The 25,376-nt window shown below is 36.8% G+C and overlaps 1 protein-coding gene across 3 annotated transcripts in view; it reads right to left on the bottom strand.

The window, feature by feature from the left end:
- Positions 1 to 25,376, bottom strand: part of ASAP2 (ArfGAP with SH3 domain, ankyrin repeat and PH domain 2) — an 84,186-nt gene that overhangs the window by 3,360 nt on the left and 55,450 nt on the right. Inside the window, exons 12-27 of one of the 3 annotated variants that reach the window (XM_084513376.1) lie at positions 22,232 to 22,319; positions 21,270 to 21,318; positions 20,994 to 21,160; positions 19,423 to 19,556; positions 18,581 to 18,675; positions 16,784 to 16,973; positions 16,254 to 16,339; positions 15,947 to 16,062; positions 15,412 to 15,479; positions 14,564 to 14,677; positions 11,154 to 11,409; positions 8,458 to 8,619; positions 7,382 to 7,550; positions 5,629 to 5,696; positions 3,681 to 3,793; positions 202 to 324 (exon numbers count right to left, since the gene is read on the bottom strand). In XM_084513376.1, coding sequence (XP_084369502.1) covers positions 202 to 324; positions 3,681 to 3,793; positions 5,629 to 5,696; positions 7,382 to 7,550; positions 8,458 to 8,619; positions 11,154 to 11,409; positions 14,564 to 14,677; positions 15,412 to 15,479; positions 15,947 to 16,062; positions 16,254 to 16,339; positions 16,784 to 16,973; positions 18,581 to 18,675; positions 19,423 to 19,556; positions 20,994 to 21,160; positions 21,270 to 21,318; positions 22,232 to 22,319 — 1,998 coding nt within the window. The remainder of the gene's footprint in view (positions 1 to 201; positions 325 to 3,680; positions 3,794 to 5,628; positions 5,697 to 7,381; positions 7,551 to 8,457; positions 8,620 to 11,153; positions 11,410 to 14,563; positions 14,678 to 15,411; positions 15,480 to 15,946; positions 16,063 to 16,253; positions 16,340 to 16,783; positions 16,974 to 18,580; positions 18,676 to 19,422; positions 19,557 to 20,993; positions 21,161 to 21,269; positions 21,319 to 22,231; positions 22,320 to 25,376) is intronic. The other 2 variants (XM_084513377.1, XM_084513378.1) reach the window with 2 other exon arrangements.

The following is a 25,376-nucleotide window of genomic DNA, read 5'->3' as shown; positions in this document are numbered from 1 at the left end:
TAAAAACTTTTATTGAGAAAAGCTAAAAGTTTATCTGAAGCCTGAATTTTAAACAAAAGAAACATCTGGAATCAAGTTTCCACGAGATGAAACTTCTCCTGTTATTTGGAAACCCAACAGAGATCTTCTGAAGTCAGCGTCAACCTCTAGATTTCATTTATTTCTTTCAAAGTATATCGATAGAAAATAGGAAATACTCACCCACCACTCCTGATCTTCTTCACCATCGACTACAATGATATCTCCTTCTGAAAAAGTTAGCTCGTCTGGGTTATCTGCTACACAGTTGTAAATCGCTTTTACTCTTTTGGGTTTAGTTTTTGACTGAAATATAAAAAGAAAGTGTAAATAATAAGCATGGAAGAATCAAAATATATTTGAAGGTGATCTAAAGCATGCAGCAGAGATGCTATCAATCATTTTTCATGGGTTAAAATTCACCTAGATCTTTTACACCAGGTGCTCAAGGTTCAGGCTGATTTTGGCAGCATCCCAAGCCTTTCAGAAACACTATGTCACCAACATGGACCAGCTTTCCCTTGTGAGCTTCCATTTTAGCTCACTCAAGTCTGCTTCAGAGCTCTACGCACCGTTACAGCAAGTGTGATTTTACTCAGAGGATGGGGTGATCAAGTGCTACACAGTGAGTGTAACACCAGTGTTGTCAGAAAGAGGCCTGAAACACCTGTCAGTATGCCCCTTCTTAATTTACTAAACCCTGCTCAACAGTACAAAATTTCCAGAATGTCCTCAGGCTCTTTGTAGTGCTTTGAGGACCACAAGCCACAGAAGTGGTCTTTTAACAGCAAAGGTAACGCTGCTGTTTGGTAGGGAGCTGCAGTATTTCAGTACTGAGTGGGACTCCAGTCCTAGTTGTGTTCTGTTTGAAGTGATGTTGCAATTGTTTTGTATCCACCATCCTAACCTCATGCTTCTCCATGTGCAACCTGGCCTGTTTCCACTCTCAGCTTCCTGCTGCGTTTGTTTTCAGCCTTCTCAATCCCTGTTGCAGATTAACACTAATGCTACCTGCATCATCTTTCCATGCAAGGAGCACAGGACCTGGAGGCAGAGCATTATCTTTCTGTGTCAATCTACCCTTCCCTCCACTTTCCCCAGCCTCAGCCAGCAAAAACCTTTCCTTTCTACCTTCAGATGCCAGAGCAGAGCTGCAAGTGCCAGTCAGATCAACAGCTGGAAGCTCGTGAAGAAGAGACTCCACCCACAAGTCTGCTTCTTTTGACCAGCCAAATGTTCTGTTGTGGACAAAGCCCTGTTCCCAGGAGACTAACAAACAGGGAAGTTTTCCATATATCTACAACATGGTTTCAAAAACCTCTAGCATGCATTGAGAAAAAAAGAAGCATCAGGAACCTTCCTCCTGAAAAATGGGTTATTGGGTAAATAAATGCACTGTGCAGCAGGTAACTCACTGGCTGCATGTGCACTGTAACGAGGTCTCTTTTTCTTTACTCAAGAATCACTTCTGCAATCATTTCCTCAATCTGGTTTGGCTTCCAGATTCTCTGGCAGACTTAGCAGAAAAGGGTGAAGTATAAGGCTAAAGGGAGTGATTTAGCCAAAGTGCTTTAGCTAGACTGATCTAGCTAAAGCTCTTTAGCTGAGGGGCCCTTGACTAAATCTCAGCTAAGATGCTTTAGCTAGATTGATTTAGCTAAAGCACCTTAACTAGCACACACCCCCTGAGCCAGGTTTCTCTTTACTTCTCTGTCTTATGACAGAAGAAAACCATCCAGCTGATTTTCTCAAGCAGAACTTTGTGACTACTGATGCCCTAGAGATATTTGGAGACTCAGATTTGTTCTTCATACGACATGCAACTAATATTAACCTGAGAGTGGAGACACTGTTCCTAAAAAACAGCCAGGACAACCCATTCACACATAAGTGAAGCAATTTGCCCTGTAAAACAAAGAAGGAAAAAAAGGTAGAGAACTACTACAACCTTAACTTAGACAGAAAGCCAGGTAGAGAGCTATTCCAGAACTGATAATGTATTCAATGGATGTAGCCAGCACTGAATCCCAGAGCACACAGCAGAAATTGTGATCAGAGTTCAACAGCTTCACGGAGTAAGTATGGCAATTCCCTTAGTGCACCTAAGCTAACGGGATAGCTATTCAATTTTTCACTAACCAGACTATTAAATTTTACTACAGCCTAAACCATGAAAGTTGTTTTGATGCAAGACAGGCAGTAACTTGGTTAAACAAGAGTGGGAGAGGCAAGAAAACAGAAGATTTTATAATCCCAACTAATGCAAGATGAACTCCACATGTCTCTGTGTTGTTTTTTTTTTTTTTCAGCATGATCAGATGACAAAAGCTAGGAGGAGTTCCAGGAACTCAAAACAAACGCGCAAGGCTATGCACACATACACGCTGCAGTCCTGTCCTGGAGAATTACTATTTCAGTAGACATGGTTAAATAAAAATGAACGAAGAGAGACAGAGGACCGAAGAAGGTAAGATGTTTTTTTGCAGCCCACTAATAACACAATCATAGGGCCAGGAACAGCACAGCTCCTACCTCTCAGTTTATTATTCACCTACTAAACTATACAGACCTTAAAGCATAAACCAGCCCAGACCTAGTCACATACAGTATCTCAAGAGCACGAGCTCTCTGTCATGACCAAGCATATAAATGTTTTATGTCTGCCACAGAAAAAAACAACGTAAAATTGGAGCGAGGGCCAAAGAGTCAATTGAACTACACATAATGGGACAGCAAAACTGACATCCAGAAATATGTCCCTTCACCTACACCAGCACAAGAATATAAATATTGACATTACTACGTGTGTCACCATTCATGGACCTAAATAAGAATAAGAAAAGGCCACACAATCAGATCAGTCATCTAAGTCCAGTATCTAAGAGTCACTGTATCGTTAGGGGAGGATGGAAGAGAAGAAGAATATAAAATATTTCCAGCCCAACACTTCCAGCCTTCCCTTTCCCCCTTCAGCCACCTTATGGTTGGACCAGATGATCCTAGAGGTCTTTTCCAGGCTTTATGTTTCTATGATTCTGGTTGGGATGCCTCTCATCAGATGTGATTTCTGTGTATTTAGTAACTTCCAACAAACTTCCCTCTTGTCACCCATCGAATGCGTGACAAAGAGGTGTAAAGTGAAACAATTCCACAAAGTTCAGATTTCTTTTGTTTTGAAATTAGCTCCTCCTAGTCTTTTCTGAAGCCATTTGGTCCACCAATGTAAACAAGTTTATTTACTTCCCTTGTAGAAGTAAGCAAGAAACCTCACTTATTACTTACTTCACTGAAGTTTAAGAATTGAGTTGCATACGGCTTACAAGCGACCTACTATTCTCTTATCAAGCTTACCTACCTTCAATAAATCAAACCATAAATTCTACAAATTCAGACACAAGCAGTGAATCCAAGCTTTGTCTTTGGTTTCTCCTTTTTTGCTGGTGTTCTTTTTCATTTAAGATCACATATCATCGCATAAGAAATGCAAGACAAGCAACATTTTCATAGATACCTACCACAAGTCACACATTTGAGAGGATAGGGGTTTTGTATTTTCCATGGTTCACACACTTTATTTCTAACAGAACAGACTATCATGGCAGCTGTGCGTTTGACAGTGTGTGGAAGCTTTAATAAAATCTAAACCTAGGTTGTCTACTTACTATTTGTGATTTCCTTGGCATTGGTGCTGGTGGCTGGATCTGTGCCAAAGTATTCACTGTAGAACCAGTTTGTGTTACTGGGATCTCACACACAGAAGAAGATTCTCCTGCTGCTAAGGCAAGTAAAATGATTAAATCCTAGGCATGCTTTCAAAAAAAGAAAAAAGCAAGAGCAATGATACAAATTGCAACCAAGTTCATTATTCTTAATTAGAGAATACAAAGGATCATGTATACCATGAGTATTTCATCTTTAATGTCGTTCTTTTTTTACACTGAGTGTGGCATTCCTACCCTTTTCCTTACCAAAGAAGGCCTCTTTTCCCAAAAAGAATTACCTAAGACCTTTAATATCACAGTTACACTGAGAAAAGCTATAAGATAAATGACTAAGAGAAAAAAAGCCTATAAAACAGATGACACCAGAACCAAATTTCCCATTTCCCCACCCATTCTCTACAGACTGAAGACTTTTAGAACTTTTCTTTCCTAATAAATCCCATCCTTATCAAGATGCTGTACCCTTCACAGGAGACTTCTGGCACATTCTGATAATGATTTGCAAATTTCAGCTCTGTGGAAATGTTGAAGGGAAATAAAAAAGAATCAAAGTACGAACCAATAAACATAACAGTGGAAGAATAGAGTGGGTAGAGGAACTTCCACTAAAACCACTACAAAAGCAGATCAATTTGCAATTTCATTAATTAGATGTGATGTATGAAGTTTCATTTTAAAACTACAATCACATTTTTCTGTGCAAAAATGTATTTTGGCCTTGCCTGTTGCCTCATTTATGAGGCATGTAAACAAGAGTGAACTAACTGAAGCTTTCATACTGCATCCTCTCTTTGAGTGTGTGTGGGGGGTAGGTGAGTTGAGATGACATCAGGAAACCTAAAGTCCAGCTGGAATTGAAGCTGGCCAGGGATGTCAGACAAGGAGAAAGGTTTCTGTAAGCACATGTGTGACAAAAGGAAGGCTAAGGAAAATGTGGACCCACTGCTAAGGAGAAGAAAAAAACCCAGGTACCAGGCTGTGCTGGGGGCCACTCAGCTGGAAAGTAGTTCTGCAGAAAAGGACCTGGAGGGCCTGGCTGCACATGAGCCAGCAGTGTGCCCTTGCTGCAAAGACAGCTACTGGTATCTTGGGTTGTGTTAGGCAAAGTATCACCAGCGGGTTGAGGGAGGTGATCCTTCCCCTCTTGAGTAGGGCTGGTGAGGCCACACATGGGGTGCTGTGTCCAGTTCTGGGCTCCCCAGTACAAAGGAAACGTGGACATACTGGAAAGAGTTCAACAAAAGGCCACAAAAATGATTAAAGCATTGGAGCATCTCTCATAGGAGGAAAGGCTGAGAGAGCAGGGATTGTTTAGCCTAGAAAAAAGAAGGCTGAGGAAGAATCTCATCAATGTGTACAAAAATCTGAAGGAAGGGCGCAAAGACAACAGAGCCAGGCTCTTTTCACTGGTGCCAAGTAACAGGACAAGAGACAATGGACACAAACTGAAACATGGGAGGTGCTCTCTGAGCATCAGGAAACACTTGTTGTTGATTTTTCTTTTTTTTAAACTGTGTGGGTGATGAAGCATTAGCACAGACTGCTCAGAAAGGTTGTGGAGTCTTCTTCCCTGGAAGACCTTGCAAACTCATTCAGGCATGGTCCTGGGCAATACCCTGTGAGCAGGGATCTGGACCAGATGACTTTCTGAGGTCCTTTCCAACCTCAACCATTCTGTGATTCTTGCTACATGGTTCCACTGCTGACATAATTGTCCCCAACTCATGCAGAAAAGCTTTAAGCATAAGGGCCTACACAATCAAAAAAAGAAACAAAAATGCTGGTACTGATTGTGTTTAAATGTACAAGGTAAACTGAAAACACTCTCCTTTAGGCTGTAATAACAATAGCTTAATTACAGTAAAATAAATCTCTAAAGCATAATTACCAGTTTGTTGTAGAGACCCAAGTCCTCTAGACTGCCCTTTGTTTGCTAAGCCAGATGACTTCTCAGTCCTGTTCAAAAAAAAAAAAAATTAGAAAATTTTCCATTTAAGAAACAAACAAGAACTCAAACCACAAGAATTCAGACTATTTTCCAAATTATAAAATTCTTGTAACATCTTCAGTATATTTCAGTGTCTGGTATTTTAAAATATTAGTTTGTTTCCCTATTTCTGAGCAGGCCAATGGTAAACTGCACCTTATCTAAAAATGTGAGGCAGAAGAATTACATACATTCAATTTCTGCAGTTTGTACAAAGCTGATTTTCTTTCCCTAAGTTCTGAAGTTCTTAACATTACTTTTTAAAAATTCTTTGGTGTGCTTTGTTAAAAATATGTATCGTGTACATTATAGCAAACTATAATCGTGTACATTACAGCAAACTTCAGGAAGTTGCTTCTCCCTTTTACAATTGCGTGTATATGCAATTAACAGGCTAGAAAGGAAACTCAATGGTTGCTTGCTTCTTTCACTCACAAAGCATCAACCATGTGTATTATCTCACATATACATATATCTGTACTTGCTAACCATCTAGGCTTGCATAAACGATACTCTACCAAATATTCAGTGTCTAAGAATCCAGAATTTCCCAAGACAATTTACTAACATATCTCACTATGCTTACTTTGGGAAAACTTTCCATAGTGTCTACATTATTGTTGTCACAACTTAGAAGTTTTCTTTTTAGAGCCACCATGAGACGTAAAAAGGAGTGGAGTGATGCAGTACTTTATATGGACAGACCTGCATCTGTGCTCCAATTTATTTATTTATTTATTTTTAAGGATGAGAGACTCTCACTTCTTCCAAACTTTTATCACAGGCCATATTTTCTAGACTTCTTATTATTGATATTCTCTGGTTTTGGCCTTACTACTTTGTATCTTTATTTTAATTCAATAACCAAGACTGAATACAGTAGTCCAGCTGAGACATTACTGATGTTGAGCCAATCAGAATAAGTAACTCCTAAATTTTGCAGGTCATAATCAAACAACACTCTTTCTCTTTTCCTCTTCCACAACAGCATGAGTCTTCTCATTTACGATTCACCATGTCTTTGCAGATTCTGCTCTTGAAGACTTTTGCTTAACCATACTTAGCTGTTCTCCATACTCCATTTTTGTAGTTGGCTGTTCTTCAGTACCAAGTGTTGCTTACTAAACAACACTCCTCTTCTTCCCAGACTACTACTAGCTTTTCAAGGCTAGTTTAAATATAATCCTATTCACTAGTACATTTGTCACTTGTAACATCTTACAAATTTAAAGATCATATTCTCTATTCCAAGTCTCAGCTCCTTCCATGAATGAAAATACTGAATGGAACTGAACAGAGGATAAGCATGTGAACAACAAATGGCACATTCAGACAGTAATATTCCCTTATCTCTTGTTATTAGAAGAAAATTAGAAATGGATTATTCTTTGTGCCTTATTTCCATCAGGGCTAAGCATTCTGCAGATACTGTAAAAGTTATAAAACATCAAATTGCTAAGCTGTTCTGTTTTTACCATGGGAATCCTTGTAATCTGCTCCCTCAGTATCTGTCTTCTGTTCAGTCATATATGTTAGAACGTATCACTGGCAAAGACTGCATGTGTTATAGATGACTTATATGTTATATACCATAAAACTGAGAAGTTAATCATTATGAAATACATGCATTAAGTACTAAAATGGCATCAGTTACCCAGAAATAGGCTTTCTTTGAGAGATTCGACTAGGAGGTTGTGGGGGCAGTGGTGGTGGGGTTGGCTTGGTTTGTGGAGGAGCTGGTTGCTGTTTTGATTGCTGGTTCAAAGCTTCCATAATGCTGGCTGTCTTTGCCACTGGAGGCGGTGGTGCTGGAGAAAGCACATCTATGGAAAAAAGTTAGACAATGAAAAGGAATTAGACTTCTAGTTACCATTTTGTCTCTTGGGTTCTCATCCACAAGTCTTCCTGTTACAGGATTTAGCTTCATCAAAGAAAAATGCTTTACTACTTGTTATCAATAACTTAAAACATGAAGTTATCCTTCCATTGGAAGGGTGACCTCTTTGGAAAGAGGTTTACGTTTTGTTTCACCTACTCAAGATCAGAGAGCTCACAAATACTCCAATTCATCAAAGCATTAAAGTACAAGCAAAGAAAATTCTCAAGTGTTACCAAAGTCATTCTGATCTAACATTTTCAAGAATATGACTATATTTAGAGTGATGTTGTTGTTTGCTCAATCAAGGCCTTCAGTTGGTGTTTTATGGAAAAGTATTTGAGCAAGTGTCTGAGAAATTTTGTTTAGAGAAAATTCTTTTTAAAAATCCTGTTATAATTAATATTTAGTCAACGAAACTTTACATTATACTGAATAATTAATTAAATTTCTATTGAATTCTTGAAACCAACACAACAGCAGCTGGCAATGCATTAAAACATCCTTTTTTACACTCTTACAATCTTCAAGAATTATGCACAATGTGGAGACATAGCCCCAGGCCTATATGTAACACTTATTTTTACAGCTCACTGGTGAGATATGCATCATTAAAACTACATATCAAAGTGGAAAGCTCTTTAGCTCTAGTAATAGCTACTACCTTGCATTGACCCTTCACTATACCATGCACTGAAATTTCAGAGAAGACAGTTCATACTAAGTTACTGGATGGGAACGATAGGCCGAAGCTACAGTCACCAAAAGAGGAAATATGAGTTGTGAAAATGGAAAAATAAGCCAACTATGATTAGATACAGCAGAAGGGAAAACAGGGGAAAGTGGAAACATACTTGTAGATGTTACACGCAATGGCGGCACAGGGGGATGAATAGCTGGTGGATCAGATGAAGATCTCTGCCTGCTTATACTGTCCACTCCTAAAGAATTTGTCTTCCACATTGTATTAGATGAAGAAATTGTCTGAATACCACTGCCAAGAACTGAAGGCTGGACTAAAAAGAGAGGAAAATACTGTATTATTATTATTACTTACCCTAAGCACAAAGTGTTAACATTCACACCCGTGCTTTTAAAAATGGTGCAGCTACACACTACAAACACTACATTCACAAAATAATTTGTTCATATTCAGAACCACTGCCACCTTGCAGGAATGCCAGAGCAGAAATCAGAGTCCACGTAAAATTACATGGACATAAAATTACATGGACGTTTCTGGTTGAAGTCTTACTAACTTTTTACCCTAAAGTTTGTCTCCAGTCATTACTTTAAAATATGTTAACACTTGAAAAGCAGACATTTCTTAACAAGTAGAGAAGGCACATCTTGCTACCCTCTTTAATCCCTGACTGATAGCTGTATTATTGCAGGTAGTCCAAGGAAAGGACCTCACCTTGGGTATTAGCAGACATTGCTGACTCAAAGTGAAACAGCAGTTTTGATTTGGAATCGACATAAAACTGAATTTCACCCAAACAAGAAGCTCTGACAACTAGTCATGAAACTAGTATCAGTTACAAGGTACTGCTTCCTCAGGGCTTCCTAAACGATTCCATTCTTAGGCTAAAGAGCTGCATCTCAATTTTATAAAAACACTATAGATTTTCACCATGAGGCCAACATTTTGCACTTCTCATGTCATGTTTCCCTACTCAGAGCATGAGCATCATATTAAGAAAAGATGAAACAGAGTAAGGTATGAATAAATATCAGGTTGCAGGGAGAAGTGTACAAGGCTCAAAAGACTTGGAGAACAGCTTAAAGCTAAGAGGATAAAGGAGTAACAATAATACATCATAAGCAAACCAACAACAATATCAGCAATCAACAAGAACCTGAGATCGGTGACACTATCATAGCTTTTAACTGAAATATAAAATATTAGGCTACTATATTGGTAGAGTAAAAAAGAATACGAGTTAATAACCTCTCTGAGCCAGGCAGCATGATTTCTTGGTGGGAGTTGCACTATCCTGGTGCCAAAAAGTCTGGGGTTGGGAGTGAATGTAAAATGACACCATTTCCAGTGTCATTTAATCAAGGGCAGTGGGTGAAATAGCATGGTTTGTCGTGGGTAAAATAACATCAAAGGGTAAGAGACTCTTTTTAACTATCCAGCTGTATTAATTTAGGGGTAGTATCTAACAGTTAAACAGATAGTAAAAGCTCCTTCACAGACAAAAAGCCCGAGAAACTAGGTGAATTTTCCTGTTTGGTGGGGGAAGCATTCCTTTTTGTCAGGTAAAATGACATTAAATTGAGACTTCATGCAAAAATGTTAGATGAAAGGAATCCCACCTTGGTTAAGGAACTTAGTTTTATATGCTGCTAAACTTCTCCCAGTTTCACACCACCCTTTCGAAGTAGGACAACACCATGCTGTTCTATTGTTCCCTCTTTTTTTTCTTTTTTCTTTGTGCCCTCAAGACAACATATTTGTATCCGACTTCCGTGCTGCAGCCATTCCTGTGGGACCAACAACTGACTTTTCATATTATACAAATGTTCAGTTTGCAATCTCAGGCATGGTCATTGTTGTATGGAGGTATTTTAACCTCTGTGTAGTGCTTCCAAAGGCAGACATTCCTCATATATGCCTAGAACATGACCCACTCTTATCTCCTGATGTGGAGTCTGAATCACAGGAGGATAGAAAATCATGTGTTTACACAGCCATCTTTTTGGAATTTAACATTCCATAAATTTAGCATACATGAGAGATGCTGATTAATAAAGGTATGAAGCAATAAAGCACACTGAATGTGTACTGCATAAAGATAACCTGTACAAATTTCTCTACACTTCTCCACCATGATCCAAACAGATTGTATATCAACATAAGAATGAGGTTTACAGTGTCAGCTTTAATGGTAGATTTTGCAAGCACATGTTTCTGAACTGGGATGAGACCAGTACGTTTTTCATTGTTCAGCTAGTCACCTGCAGTTACATTTTCAGTCAGCTAACAGCTGTGTAATTTATCCAGTTCTTCGCATCGTGAACCTCATACTTTGTTCCATTTTATTTCATCAACCTTGAAGCACGTTTCTAATAAGAAAGGACTTTGCGACGTTAAAATCTCTCACATTCTGCATAGACTCTCCATTTTCCCAGGTATTAAAATCATTTTCTACAGCAGACAAATGCTGGGGAAATTTTAAACGTTTAAATTTTCACTCTGACAATGACATCTTAAAGTATCTGAAGTGTGAAAAGATGGAATACAATCAAAAAGTACTTGCTGAACTAAATCCACTGCAGCCCTCCTAAAGTTGTTTAACTTTATTGAGGTTTCATGGACATTGCTTTTCCACACACTGTTGTGTACTTTCTTGCAGGTACACTGAAAATCAAACCCAGAATTGGTTGTGCAGATTAACTTCAAGTATTCAAGATGAAGTCATTGGTAAACTATTCCAGTACTTACCTGTGCAATATAATGCTAAAAGAAAACTTAAAAACATAAGGAAAAAATTGTTACGATCCCATTCTTCTAACATACAGTGATGTTTTCCAGTGTTAATACCTTTGCCAATATTCCTTGGAGGTAGAGGAGGTGCACTGCTTGTAACAGGTACTGCAGGCTGAATGGGAGGTGGACTGCCGCTGAGTATTGCTCCATACGTTTCGTTCTGTAATATACTTGGCATAAATCCTCTTTGCTTATCCTTAGCAATGTTCGCTGCATCTCTTGCCAACGATGCTACATTAGGCTGAAGTTGGTTTGATCCCAGCTGATAGAAGCTGACGGGCCTGTCCTCTCTCCGATTAGGACTGGGTTGCTTAAACACAATAACAAAAGCACTCACTGATACCACATTATTTCTACTAGCTTTATTTATTAATGGGAAGTTCTTAGCTTCTAGACAGTAAAGATGGCTTCTAAAATGCATTTTTATTGCTGCAAATACATAATCTAGAATCTACATTCCACCTTCTTCAAGACAAAAGTGTGCATAAGATATTACTGTATCCTATATATACACAGGGCTATGCTGCTATAGATAATATAGGCAATATAAATATTCAGACCAGAGCAAGGAAAGTTTTCCTGCAGAAAACCACCAGGTAATATTTTCAAAGGCACAGAAACAACCGAAGAACCTAAGCCTCATCCAGCAGTGTTCAGCCCAAAATAGATTACAATCAACTCAAAACCAGAACAACACTGCACCCAAGTACTCTACCTGCAGCTCAAGCTACAACACATTAGGAGCCCAACCTTCTCATGAACTCTTCTTAGCTCACTAGTATCACAGGAGCAGTTAGCGAGATTACTTTAATTGGCAGCTGGGACGGAACATTGCTCAACCCCTGCACATTATCAAATGAGCTCTAATTAGTTGTCTTTGAGATTTGCAGCAAGTCATCTGTTCGCTATGCACACTTAGCATTATTTTTCCTGTTTCAACAGCAAGCATGATAATTATTGTTATCAAATGATAATTAAAATAGCTAGAGTTATAAGTTCATATGGCTAGTGCAGGAGTGGGTTGCAACATTCCGTAGTTCAGAGAGCATAAATATGTCTTCGGAAATAGCTTTAGATAAACACATAACTGATGTACTGGCTGTATGAAATTAAAATAACCATTTAGAGTAAAAGCATTTGGGCAGAATAGATTTACACCAACAGTATCATGAATAAGCAATCAATTTTTCTCTAAATATATCCAGTGTCCACTCTGGATAGATCATTTAGGACCTTTAGACATGTTCCAGCACAGTGTAATAGCTCAAAGACTTACCAGAATGATGTACGTGACAGCCAGCCACATCAATCCCCACCTTTACTTTGGTTTAGCAGACTCACTCCTCACTGGCTGACTCTCCCCCTTCCCTGACCTCTCCACTGTCTTGGCTCTGGTATGCACTTCAGCCCATGCTTGCTTCTGCTTTCTAAACCATCAGAAATTTTTGTTTTGTTTTGTTGACTTAGGTTTTCACTGGTTTAACAAACTGAAACAGCTTGATAAAGGGTCAAACGTGTGCCAGAATGGAGGCAAAAGATGAGCTAAGACCTGGCAGCAGAAACCAGTTGTATTGTTCTAGCCTTCTTTCAGGTTAGGTTTGCTTTTCTGCAATTTCAGAAGCTGCCAAGTTCAGAAGCTACCCTTTCTGACAAAGGCAACAAAATCTTTTCAATTGTTTTACCTGAAAGAGACAAGCCTAATATACTGATGCCTGTAAACACAACTCTGATGTGATCCTAAGCACCAGCAGTATTCACCAGTGTATTCAATGTAGTCACAGACACTAGTCTGTGATTAATAGTCCTTACTCCTCTTTCAAAAGTCCCTGTAGTATAAGCCTATTAATAGCAGGCAGTGAAGCAGCAGTTTCATTACTTCAGCCTCAATGCTGAATAGCAAATAAGTTCTTACACAAGGTGGAACTCAAGGGACGGACCAAAAAAAGAACACAACTGCAGAAGGCAACTAGCAACAATAAAGGAAATGAAGAAAAAACAAATAAAAAATAAAAATAAAAATTTAGAGTGTCCTATAAAGGCATTGATTTGATAAACAGCTAGTTGTACAGTACATAAAATGTTTTAGATCAAAAAACAAAACAAAAAAAAAACCACACCACAACATACCAGAAGGTTTCAAGCTGCTTTATCAAAAAGATCGTCATTATTACTATTATAAACTGGATGGTGACACAATATACAGGAGTAGATAAATGGAGGGATATACTATAAAAACTCACCCAGAACTGGATTTAACAGCTCACAGACTACAGATCCTTGCACAGATACCAAAATTCTCCAGAGAAATCTTAAGAAAATTCTCAGAATGTAGCAATTATGCTTTGAAAGGGATGGCTCATGACATTTATTTTACTTTTTGTAGCTAAATCCAGTGAAAGTCAAGAGTTAGAGGTAATAGCTCTCTCAGATTAAGGACATAAGACATGGGAAAAGAACCCCATGCAGACAGGATATCACAAAAGGGATAAAAAAAAAAAAAAAAGTGTTCACCATTTTTCAGTGTTGTACAGGTATCAAAACTTGGTAGTTTGCTCCCTGTCTGCATGCTTAGGTGTTTAAATACTTTTTTTTTTTTTTTTTTTTTTTTTTTTTTTAAAGTTGGTGCTTACAATAGGAAAATTTGTATTTTTTTTTAATGGAATGAAGTTCCTATGCTACCAGAATACTTTGTCATGTGACTACTTGTAATATGACCTTCCTTGGAGATATTAAAAAATCAAATAGATATAGTCCTGGGCAACTGCTTCTAAATGACCCTGCTTAAGTAGTGTGGTTGGACCAGATGACCTCCAGAGGTCCCTTCCAACCTCAGCCATTCTGTGGCATCCTGTGACCCAGTAGCACCACACCAACTCCAGAGGTACAAAACATCCATTAAGGTACAAAAACAGAGAAGAACAAAAATATTTTTAGAGGAAGATTCAGAATTAAGACCCAGGCCTGCTATTAGTGAACACGCCTAATTTAATGCAAAAGTTTAGCACCACTGAAGTCAATGCATGATTTGTTCCAAAATTAGAGGCAGCGACTTGAGCTTTCTCACAAAAATGAGGAGATACTGTAAGGTACCTGCCCTTGTACTGGCAATTTTCCTAGCTTATGGTATTTCTGCTTGATGATCAGGAGGTCTAAATATTCCTGATGCGTTGAAACAATAACAACTACTATACTATGTGTATATTGAGTCTGTTAAGAAAAAAAAAATCACATCTGGCTAATTGCAATCTGATTATAACCACATGTTCATTTTTTTTTTAATGTATTTTATATTAAACAGGAAATTTAAGATAAACAGAAAGTAAAATTTGAGCTATTTAATTTTATTATTGAATGTCATTTTGCAATGCCTTAATACCTACATTAAGGAGTTGTGTTGAGATTGTTATGAACTTTGTATTTACAAAGATATATGCACAGAAAATTAACAGCATTCTGATACAAACCTGTAGCTTTTCATCCATATCATCATCACTTTCATCAAGATCTTCGTGGAGTAATCGCCATTCATATTCTACATGCACATGAGAATTAAATCTTCCAGACAGTGCTTGAGTAAGCTGAGGAACAAAAGATGACTGTTGACACTACTGGTATGTGCAGTACTTAGTTTTAAAACAGCATACTTTAAAACTAAAAATACACACAGAATGAACCTTGGTTTCTAGGTACAAACATTACCTTTATTTTAGAAAACAATCTTCAGTAATGTGGAAAGCAACTGCACTGCAGTGAGTTCAAAGAATGAAGCTCCACCCAAACACAACAGAACTAAATCAAAAGCAACGAGCCTTTTCACTACCCATTGCAGGCCCATTCTCCATTTTTTGACAAGAAACACCACATCCTACTTGTTTCAGTTTAGAAATTGCAGGTGACTGAAATTAACTGCAATAGCAGGTTTTTGATACAGGCTCGCTAATCAAGGAACCTTGACCCCATCAATCCATTTTTCTTGTTTACTAAAAGTACTGATGAACTTTGTTTCTGTGGCCTTCATCCATAAGAAGTATGGTGATTTGATTTCAACAGGATGTCAGACATAAAACTTTGTGGATTTGAGGCCAATGTCTCAAACAGAATCATGCTCTGGCACCAGGAAGTTAAGCATTTCCAAAGCATCTAAGAAAAAATATAATTTTCTTCGTAGAAGCACATAACTTGATTGTTTTTTCTAAGCAGAAGCTTATTCTGTCTGGAATACATTTGTTAAATATTCAACTGTAAACCACTGAACATTCAGGCATGATTCTGCTTATAAATGCACAAAGATATGGAAAGATGCAACACTTACCAGCTCTTCACAGTGAGTATGTTTTAAGCGTTTAGCTATATCAAGTGGCGTCTCTCCTGATTCATTAGCTATATTACACCAAGAAAAGAAAGTTAGGATAATAGAAGTCATCATTCATCTGTCCATTACTAAAGACAGAGATATACTTGCAGATACATAGCGAACTACTACACCAACACACTCTAAAATTAATCTGTTTCCTCCACATGGAGATCCAACTAATACCAGCCCTCTGAACATGAGGATCAGTAGCAACTTCACATGCCACATATATGGAATGATAGCCATAAAAGAGCAGTATATAATTAGGCAACAAGACATCAGTTGAAAACCTTGGTACATACTTAATGTTACACTTGCTTTTAAACAAATTTAGGCATTAGTCAACTTTAAATTTGGAATGAACAATGAATATTTATTTTTTTTAAATTATGGTATTATTCATAAAATTATGTTAAACAACTGAGGAGAAAATGCACTCACTTTTCTCTACCTGCAGCAGTTACAAATATGAAATTGAACATTACCCTTTTACCTATTTCAATTGAAGCTTTCCCTCTCAGCAGCAATTTGAGGCACTCAACATTGTCCGTCAGACAGCAGTAGTGCAGGGCTGTGCTACCTTTACATGTCTGCTTATCTAGATTGCCACTATTGGAGTACAGGAAAGAAGAGGAAAATTGATTAAAATAAGGTTCGTTCCTACTCTGAATTAGTAAACCTCTCTCATTACACCATTTTCAAAGAATAATATTAGATTTGCAAATACTAGAATTATTTTTAGATACTACTTGATGGAAATGCAGCAAGGGAAACAGTTTAATAGTTTTCAGTATACTTACCTGTTCTGCACTAAAAAGTCAACTATATGGAGGGATGTCCGATCAACGGATCTAACAGCAAGGTGAAGTGCTGTTTCATCTTGTTCCTAAGAATAAAATAAAAACCACATTGGTTTCTTCTGATTTACAGAGAAGCAAAAATTTTAATAAGGCATAAATTAGATCTATTAAAGTATTTCATTTCAAATTATTCCAACATGTTACCATTAAAATATCTCTTGCAAAGCCTTTGTTCTTTCCCTTTTGTTCTTTTGAAGTAAATAAACAAATGAGTTTAAAAAACCAAATAGATTATTGAAAAAAATAATGTTTAAAAACATTTTAACTATTATAGTATCTGGAAACAATGTTAGATTAAAAACTTTAGTAGCTTCTTTTGCTACAATTAAATTGCAGCATTAAAGAGACAAATGTTCAGAACAGCATTTCAAACGTTAGCCTCAAATAAGAAGTTCTTTTTATTATGAAAGCATATTGAACTTTTTAACAATGTTTTTTTTTTTGTTTCTAATAACAATTACCACACTTACATGCCCATTGGCCAGTGGAATTTTTTCTGTGAGATCCACACCGTCAGCATATACTTGGACTAACCCAAAAATGTCTCTTGACTTGACAGCTTCACAAAGGGCATGCAATTTAGCTGCATTGTCAGCGTGCTTTTTCCTTGCATATTTTCTCTCAATATACTTGGCAGTAATATAATCTTTTCTTGCATTCCTGAAATTGAATATAATTTACTTTTTATAATTTTTAGCAGAAGATGGTTAGAATTTCCATAAGTACATGCAAGTCATTTGAAATAAAATCTGAGAAAGACTGTAGTTCTCATTCATTGTCGTTTTTCTTTTTAAATATGCATGTAAGACATGGAGTCTCATATTTCCAGTATGAGATGGAACTAGAATATGGACACACACCATAAATTTTCCCCTCTGAATTCTGGTGTAATACCGAGATCAAGAATACTCAGCTTTACACACAGAAAATACATCAAAACTTCATGATCCTGGTTTGCTAACAGCAGCTTACAGGTTGATGCTTTGGATCTGTATTCACAGCAGTGGCTACGTTCTGCAAAGCAACTGTTCACCACAGCTATAACAGATAGGGAGAACGTAGCAGAGTTTTTAGTTTCACCTCTAAATTGAGGTGAAACCTATCTCTTAGTACACTTGAATCAGTACGTGACTTACCACTTCTGCTGTTAATACACAACTAGCAAGCACCTATTCCTTTTCCCATCACTCTGCGACAGGATCTGGCATGCATCTCACAAGCATAACTGCTTACCAGCTCTTGGGATTTACACAACATTGCACAGAAGGTATCTGACAAAGCCAAAATTTATCATCTAGATAATCTGAAGAATAATAGACTGAATTAATGGATAGCTCTTGTTCCTAAAGCAGAGGATGATATTCCTTTCTGGTTTTAAAAAGTGTCTGTTTTCACATTCTTATTTAATGAAAAAAACACAAATTTGATATACAGGTTTTTCAAAGTACATGAATGTCTCATTTTTGAAATGTCTCATTTTTGAAAGTATTCTAAGCTATGGATTTAGCATCCAGTAATCTTTTTACGATTTTTAATTATTAATATATTTTATATGATTATTGATAGAAGCAATCAAAAAATATTAAAACTGTAGTATTAATAATAAATAAAATTGTATTAAAATTGTCAGAATGGTGCAAGTCTGGATAACATAAAATCAGTTTCATCCAAAGCCATTTCTTCTAGGTTTGTTTCTGCATTATTTACCACCTCTCTTATGACAGCATAGGATGCAGCCAAGCCAGCAGCTGTCCTTGCTGTGTCTTTGCTATCACAGTTCAGTGTTCTTGAGGAATCCAGTTAAACGTTCTCTTATTACTCTGTAGTTATGGACTGAAGTCCTAGGAAGGGTCTCTACATAGGAGGTGTTCAGTACCTTTCAGGGAAAATGTATACTTCATTCTCATTTCTATTTTGTGTTTAAAAAGCACAAAACAAATAGAGTTGATTTTAATCTCTATTTTTGTGCCCTTGTGCATCTTTAAAATTCGCAAGAAATTGTATTTAATTTCTTCCTGTCCCACAAATCATGATCGAGAGAGCTGGTAACATAATCCCAGCTATTACTGAAGGTATGATCAGATAAAGTTCAATAAAAGAGCAAAGCATCAAGAAAATAAAAAAAATATATATTCCTTGGGTATAAGGTTATATCTAAGGTATTACAAATTTTCCATGGCATGCTGGTGCAAACCATGAGGGGACAAGCCATTAGCAATGTCAAATTTAATGCCTGCCTTTTTCAGAAGTAGTGGCTTTTTACTTACATATCACTGCTTGGATTAGGTTTTATCATCTCATCAACTGGCAGACAGAATTCCATAATCTCATTAAACCCAGCATTCCCAATATTCTTTGCAAGCTGTCAAAAACAAAACAAAACAAAAAAACCATCCACAACTCACTTAACAAATATGTTTGGTATTTGTCACACACATGCTAGGAGGAGGACAAGGGAAAATAGGATTTGGGACTTTTGGTTTCTGATTCTTAGTTCTGCTATTATACCAGTGACCATGAACAAACCCTTCTGGACAAGTTTTCAGCTGAGATTCAACACCCAAACTAGTAACTGAAGAATCAAGACAATAGTCTCCATAATAAATGTAAGATACTTAGTGCTGTGTGAGAACACACATGAATTGTGACAGAGCAGCTGATATGTGGTAGCTTCTTTGTGTAGCAAAGCCACATACAATTTCTTCTTTTGAGGATTAATTATTTAACATTTTTAGGAGACAACTTTCATGGAGTATTTGTGAACTCCTTCAATTTTTAATCTAAGAGATATTTTAAAAAGAATACAGCTGTTTGACAGCCAAGGGTAAAAATAAACAAAACAAAACAAAAAAAAACAACCACCACCAAAAACCTTGAAAGCAAAAAATATTAAGCCTTTATTAATTTGAATTCTGAGATCAGGCAAAGTTTACAGCAAGTCACTATGTTCTGGGAGGCTCCCATAATCTGGAGGAATTACAATTCCTTAAATAAGGTTTATCAGGAGGCAACTTTCAAGACTGGAACTATATATAAAGTGACAAAAATATAGTTGTGTTGGAAGTATTTTATCGTACTATTTGTAAGACAATAAAAGCTATTTCATTACCAAAAGTTCAGATGTTCCCAGCACATCTAATGTAAGTGATTGCATTCTGGAATAGTGAACACCAAGTTCTCTATGGATTCCTGAGCATTCAATGCAAGTTAGAATTCCCAAATTTGTTGAAAGCCAGGTAGGATCTGAAACGAAAAGCACCCACAGAATTAAAATTAATACATGTAATGGCTTCATTCTAGAAAACATAATTTTTACAGAATTTCATTTCTGTGTATAAGATTATTGTACATAAATTATCCGATTTTAGTATTTATGCCTTTTTGCCTTTACTTTGTCTCTGCTGGGAAACACAAACCAGGATTTATTTATTTATTTATTTATTTTTAATAGTGAAAGAAGCAAAAATGCACTTTTAAAATTTGTATGCGCTTGCACGTGCATGTGTCAAAGGCAACTACCCCTAAGGGAGCTGCTCAAATAGTCTAGTTTGTCTTTCTCCACACTTTCAAGAACTTTTTTGTTATTTATTTATTTATTTATTTATTTTTACAAACACCAATATTATGGTGTCACAATCTCAATCAGGGGTTATAGGTGCAATCCAAACTAACATAATGTTGTCTGGAGTTTTTTATTTTGTATTTCAAGTACAGACTTTAGACTATGTGAAGCAGCAGTGATTATGAAATATACACACAGCACCATACTACAGTGAGTTCTCACTCAACTATTGCGAAGATAACAACGCTCATCCTTCTCTTTAATTACCCTTCCTTGTCTTTTTTCCCCAGTATTTTGCATTCTTGCTATAACATTCCCTCGTTTTCCAGTCAAAGAAGTCATTTCTGGAGATTTTGTCAACTTGACATTTATTCATTTGATAAAGGTGTGGTAGTAGCTATTTAGAATCTTCTTCTTTAAAGATAGCAGGATTGACTCTTCTCATAGTTTTATACAGTATCTATTGCTGAAAATTATTATTGATTTATAAAATGCATACTGGTTTAGAACGTTTTCAGCTACAGCATAAAATCCAAAAAGCCTAAGTCTTGCAGTGTCTCTGTAACATAAAATTACACTGAGAACTGCAGGAATTTAAAAATAATTTGAAGAGGATTAAAGTAGAAATGAATTGATCAACAAAACCAAAACCAATGCTCCAAAACACAGTCAGCAGATGCATTCTTTTCCAGTAAGTGCAGTCTTAGACCATCTCCTGGCTCACTCTCAAAATCAAATATAAAAAGATTAAAAAAAATATATGGTACATTAGGAAAATGCCTTGAGTATCTTACTGCCTTACTTGCCCAAGTATTATGTAAATTTGGTAATATGTGGGCTAATAAAGTAAGTTAAATTGATTTATATCAGCAAAAGTTACAATTAGCAAAATACATAGGAGAAAAATAAGCTTTTCGATATCTTTTCTCCCCACTGAAAATATGCACATAAAAAAAAAAATCAATCTTACTAAAGCAGCATAATGGAATTGTTAGCATATTCTACTGTGTACAATCTTTGTGAAATAAGGAGTAAAAGAGAAAGCATAAAATATCAGCTTAAACACTCTCATGATACATAGAATTTTTACCAATTAGAAATATGCTTAATAGAGTCACCTTGTGCTCCACAGTCACAACACACATCATTTCCAGTCATCCTCTGGACTTCAGATATAATTTCTTTTGTCAGTTCCTGGACAATATTATTTTCTCCTGTGTTATCATCTCCTTTGAATGCATTATTTAAAGCTTCCTCTTTGCTGTTTTGTAGAACTGATGTCCATCTAAAATGGCAGTAATATTTTGCTATTAAATGTTTCGGCACTTCTAAAGTTCACGGTAACATCTCAGAAGGATACCAGTATCAGAAACAAGTTTAGCAAAGTAACTCACATTTGACATTCCTGTTCATCCTCTGCTTGAAAGTGGTACGTCCTGTCATCTGCACAATAAATAATTCATGTACAGATTAAAAAACTGGTTTTGCACAAAACTCTTGGAAAAAATCTAAGATTTATGGGTGTTTGACTCCTAGGGTCTCTAGTCTCATCACTGGGGCACTGACAGCCAAAAAGTCTATTCAGCAAGTTTCACTTGCACTGGGTACAGTTAGTTCATCTGTGTTTACACAAGGTGGCTTGTTGCTCTTTACACAGAAACCTTTCTTTAGTGCTGTGATTTTATTACTCAAGCAGTGGGAGAGTGTAGTTATTTTCCCACATTCTAGATATAACCTCAGTAATCATAAGTCTAAAGTTCTGCTGATGGCAAGGAGGGGAGTGTCTAAAATATAGACTCCTTATTTGAGGTCATCTGTGAATATAAGAAAGGTTTCAAGTTTCCAAACGAGCTCTTCAACCACAATAATCAAAAAAAGGCAAAACAAACTTGTCAGGCTCAAAGACGCAATCAAGATAAAGACACAGTCAGGATAAGCCCTAGGCTTTTCCAATTAAATCAAACACAGAAAGCGTGGTTTAAGCCTTCTTTTGATCCTGTACAAAGTTATAACTTCCTAAGATGATCAGCTCTGACATTTTCCATAAGAAGAGTGATGTCACAGCAAAAATATTGTTACCCTGTTATATGGTGGCACAAAATGATATAGGAGTACTTGGAGTAAACAAAGCTCTATAAAAAAGTAGTCTTCCAAAGAGATGTAGTTAGTTTGCATTTTGCTAAGATGCATGAAATGGTAAACTGCCCTAGAAAGGGCATTTTACAAAGACTTTATTTTATTTTAGCATTTTCTAAATGCTAAAATATTTAAGTTGATTATTGACACACCTTCAGAAATAATGCAAACCCCTTTGATATTAACTGTAAAAGTAAAAAGAAGTAAACAACAAACCTACGTGATATGAGGTCAAAACATTTTTTCTCCTCTGGATTTGTTTTCACTTGGCAGGTTAACAGATTGAGCTTTGCTGGAGGTCGGTTAGCCTATTTGAAGATAAAACAAGACAAGTTTTAGTATACTCGTACTGACAGAGTCCTGCAGTCCAAAAACATGGGATAACATCTGACCGGCCAAGAAGACTTGACAAATGGCTGCTACCTCAGCTTTTAAGGTATCCAGGTTTTGATTTATGCTTTCTTCTGGTTTGTAAACTGTTTTCTTATATTTGGCTATTTTGTTCACTGATAACTGGATAAATGCTAGAATTTTGAAAGGGGGGAGAGGTGATAGCACCTTAACTGTCACTACTTTGATCACCTTACCAGTAATATTTATCTCAAACAGTCAGGTATAACAAAAAGACATACAGCTTATTTTAATTTAAGTTTTAAAAAGTTAGTCATCTCAGTTTTCAATAATCAGTGAAGAAAGGGAAAGACTCAGCAGACATTTAATCCCAATCAGCCTTCCAAACTGAAGGAAAAAACAAGTTTGCATAAAGAAGTCTCGCAACAAACTAAGTTGATGCAGTTCATTATCAAAAAATGTAGTTAAACAGAATATTGTATTTCATAGGGATATATGCTTTCTAGTTAAGTTCATCCCACCTACTTCAGTTCCTTACTGAATAAAACGTGGCAGTGTTTTATTAAGAGTAGAATGAATAAGCAAATTTCATTTTGAAATAGTCTCATAAAGGCTACAAAGACTTTTCAAATAGCAACTCTGCACTAATCTCTTCTTTCCCTTAGCCTGCCTGTCTACCGATCTGGGGTAGGACCTAGAAAGATGTTATGTTTGCAACCTTGACTTGAGGGGTTAGGAATTAAGAAATCACTATTGTAAAGACCAAAATACACATAAACACATCACCACGCTTAATGTTGTGTTCTAACCTTTTTAATCTATCAAGCTGCTAAGACAAGATTTAATCACCTAAGAACAAGAATTATCAAATGAAGCTGAACTGTCGCATAATGTTAAGTAATTTGCAATGAATAAGAAATGTAGATCTTCTTAAACTCTTCTAAATTTGCAGATGAAAACATTTCATTCAAAAAGAAGGGAGAACAAGTCTGAGGCGTACAGATTTCCTAAAAACAATCCGATAAAATGATGTAGCTGGCAGAAAAAGGATAACAACATCATTATATTGCAAGACCAGGAAAAGATCAAAACCAGGGAGGAACATAAGGAAAACAATCACATATTCTTTTTTTTTCTTTTAAATGTCACAGCGTCCTTGAAAAACAACATGCTCGTGCTTTGCCCAGCATAGCCAGCAGACAAAGTCATACATGCTTTGAAACAACAAACCTGCAGGTCATTTGCTGGGCTATGTCAACCAAATTGTACCCATGAGAGGTTTTGGAAGCAGTAAGATGACAACTAATTGACAACCACATTGTATTCTCTGCCTAGCAAGTAGCTTTTTGAATTCCAGACATTCCTTTTAGCAGTAAAAGGGCACGCAGCTTTCATTATTTTAGCCTACAAACAGCAAGAGCTCTTTGAAACTAGAAGTATGCAAGAAAACATCTCGGAAACGCTAACTTGGGCCTATTTTCTTGGTTATGTTTAAATATACTTAACAGTCATAGCAATACAGTTTCCAGCGTTTCAATTTTAAGTATATTTGTTGTCTAAGAAGTGTCCAGAAGCTGCCTATAATGAAAATAGAAAATAAAGCAAACAAAAATCAAAATATAAGCGTTTGTTAAAGAAGCCACCGGGCAGCTAGCATGTATCTTTCTCACAGACTGTATGAGAATGTAAAAATGTACATAAACTCTGGTTAAGAAAGAATCCACCTGCTGGAAACTATAGAAGAGTCCCCAGGACTTCAGAGCTGAAGTTCAAAGAGGATCTAACTCATTTTCTCTAACTTGTGAAATATGAAGCTGTAAGTGGACCCACCAAAATGTTTCAGAGAGGTCTGGAGGCCCAATACACAGAGACCTCTTCTCTTTGAACAGCAGAGCACAGCATAACAATTCTGTATCAGTATTTCAGTACCAGTGGAAATGACTGCAACAACTTAAAACACATCCTGGGCCAACGTGACAATTTTGGAATGCAGCCGTATTTCAAAGCCTGTCAACTGAGAACCTCCTTAACCCTCTAAGAGAGTCAATATTAACAACAGTATTAAAAAGAAAAAAACACCCACAAACAAACAAACCAAAATTAAAACCGTCATGTTAACATTTGGCTGTTATCACCACATCCATCCTCCTATCCTGCAGCCACATAACAGCCTCCCCATGCCCACTACTCGGTGAGCAACACGTTTCCATCCCATGGCAGATGTTCCTCAGGGGACAAGTCAGAGCCTCGGGATAAAGAGAGGCGAGGCTGTATAAATCTCTTAGACATTGTAGGTTGTTCCAGAATTTGGCAAGACACTAGAAGTAGGGAATGGTAGCAAATGTGTAACTGCTATGAAATTCTGTTTGAAATCTCTGGGCTTTGTTCTCTGGTCTCTGACCGGAGAAATAAACTTCAGACTGCTACCAAATTTTTGGACATCCACATTAACACACCAGTGCCCGGAAAAGATGTGCTGCCAGCCCTCATGCATGCAGACCCCAGCATGAACTCCTGTTCCTTCCTGGAAAAACTGTCCCCCTCCATCCACCAAAAGGACTTATCCTGCGTTACATCCAACAAGCAACACATGCAGGAATCACAAAGTTTGGCTTCTGACACCATCCTGAGCAGTTCCGTGATACAGAGCTGATTTTTTTTTCCAGATACCACAGTGACTTACTAAGAATCAATAGATTAAATCTGACTCTTCTGTGCTCAGACTGTCCCATGAATCATAATGGTAGATTAAAGTTTCCAGAAGTAAAAAACAACCAAAAAGATTCCTTGATAAGAACATTCTCATATTTCTTTTTCTTTGCAGACAACCAGCAAATATCATTTAAGCTCCTGAAAATCAAATCAACTTTGTGAAATCCGAGGTTCTGCAAATGTAAGTTTTTCCTTGATCCAGAAACCACTTACAAATTCCTATTTACATTGTTCAGTTGGCTTCTATTTTGTTTTTTTTTTTCAACCACTGATGTTAAATTGCAGTCAGGTAGATGTCACAA

Source organism: Aythya ferina (genome assembly GCF_964211825.1).
Source record: "Aythya ferina genome assembly, chromosome: 3".
NCBI classification, from domain to species: domain Eukaryota; kingdom Metazoa; phylum Chordata; class Aves; order Anseriformes; family Anatidae; genus Aythya; species Aythya ferina.
The sequence above is the reverse complement of the archived record's forward strand: the minus strand, read 5'-3'. Positions and strand labels throughout refer to the sequence as shown.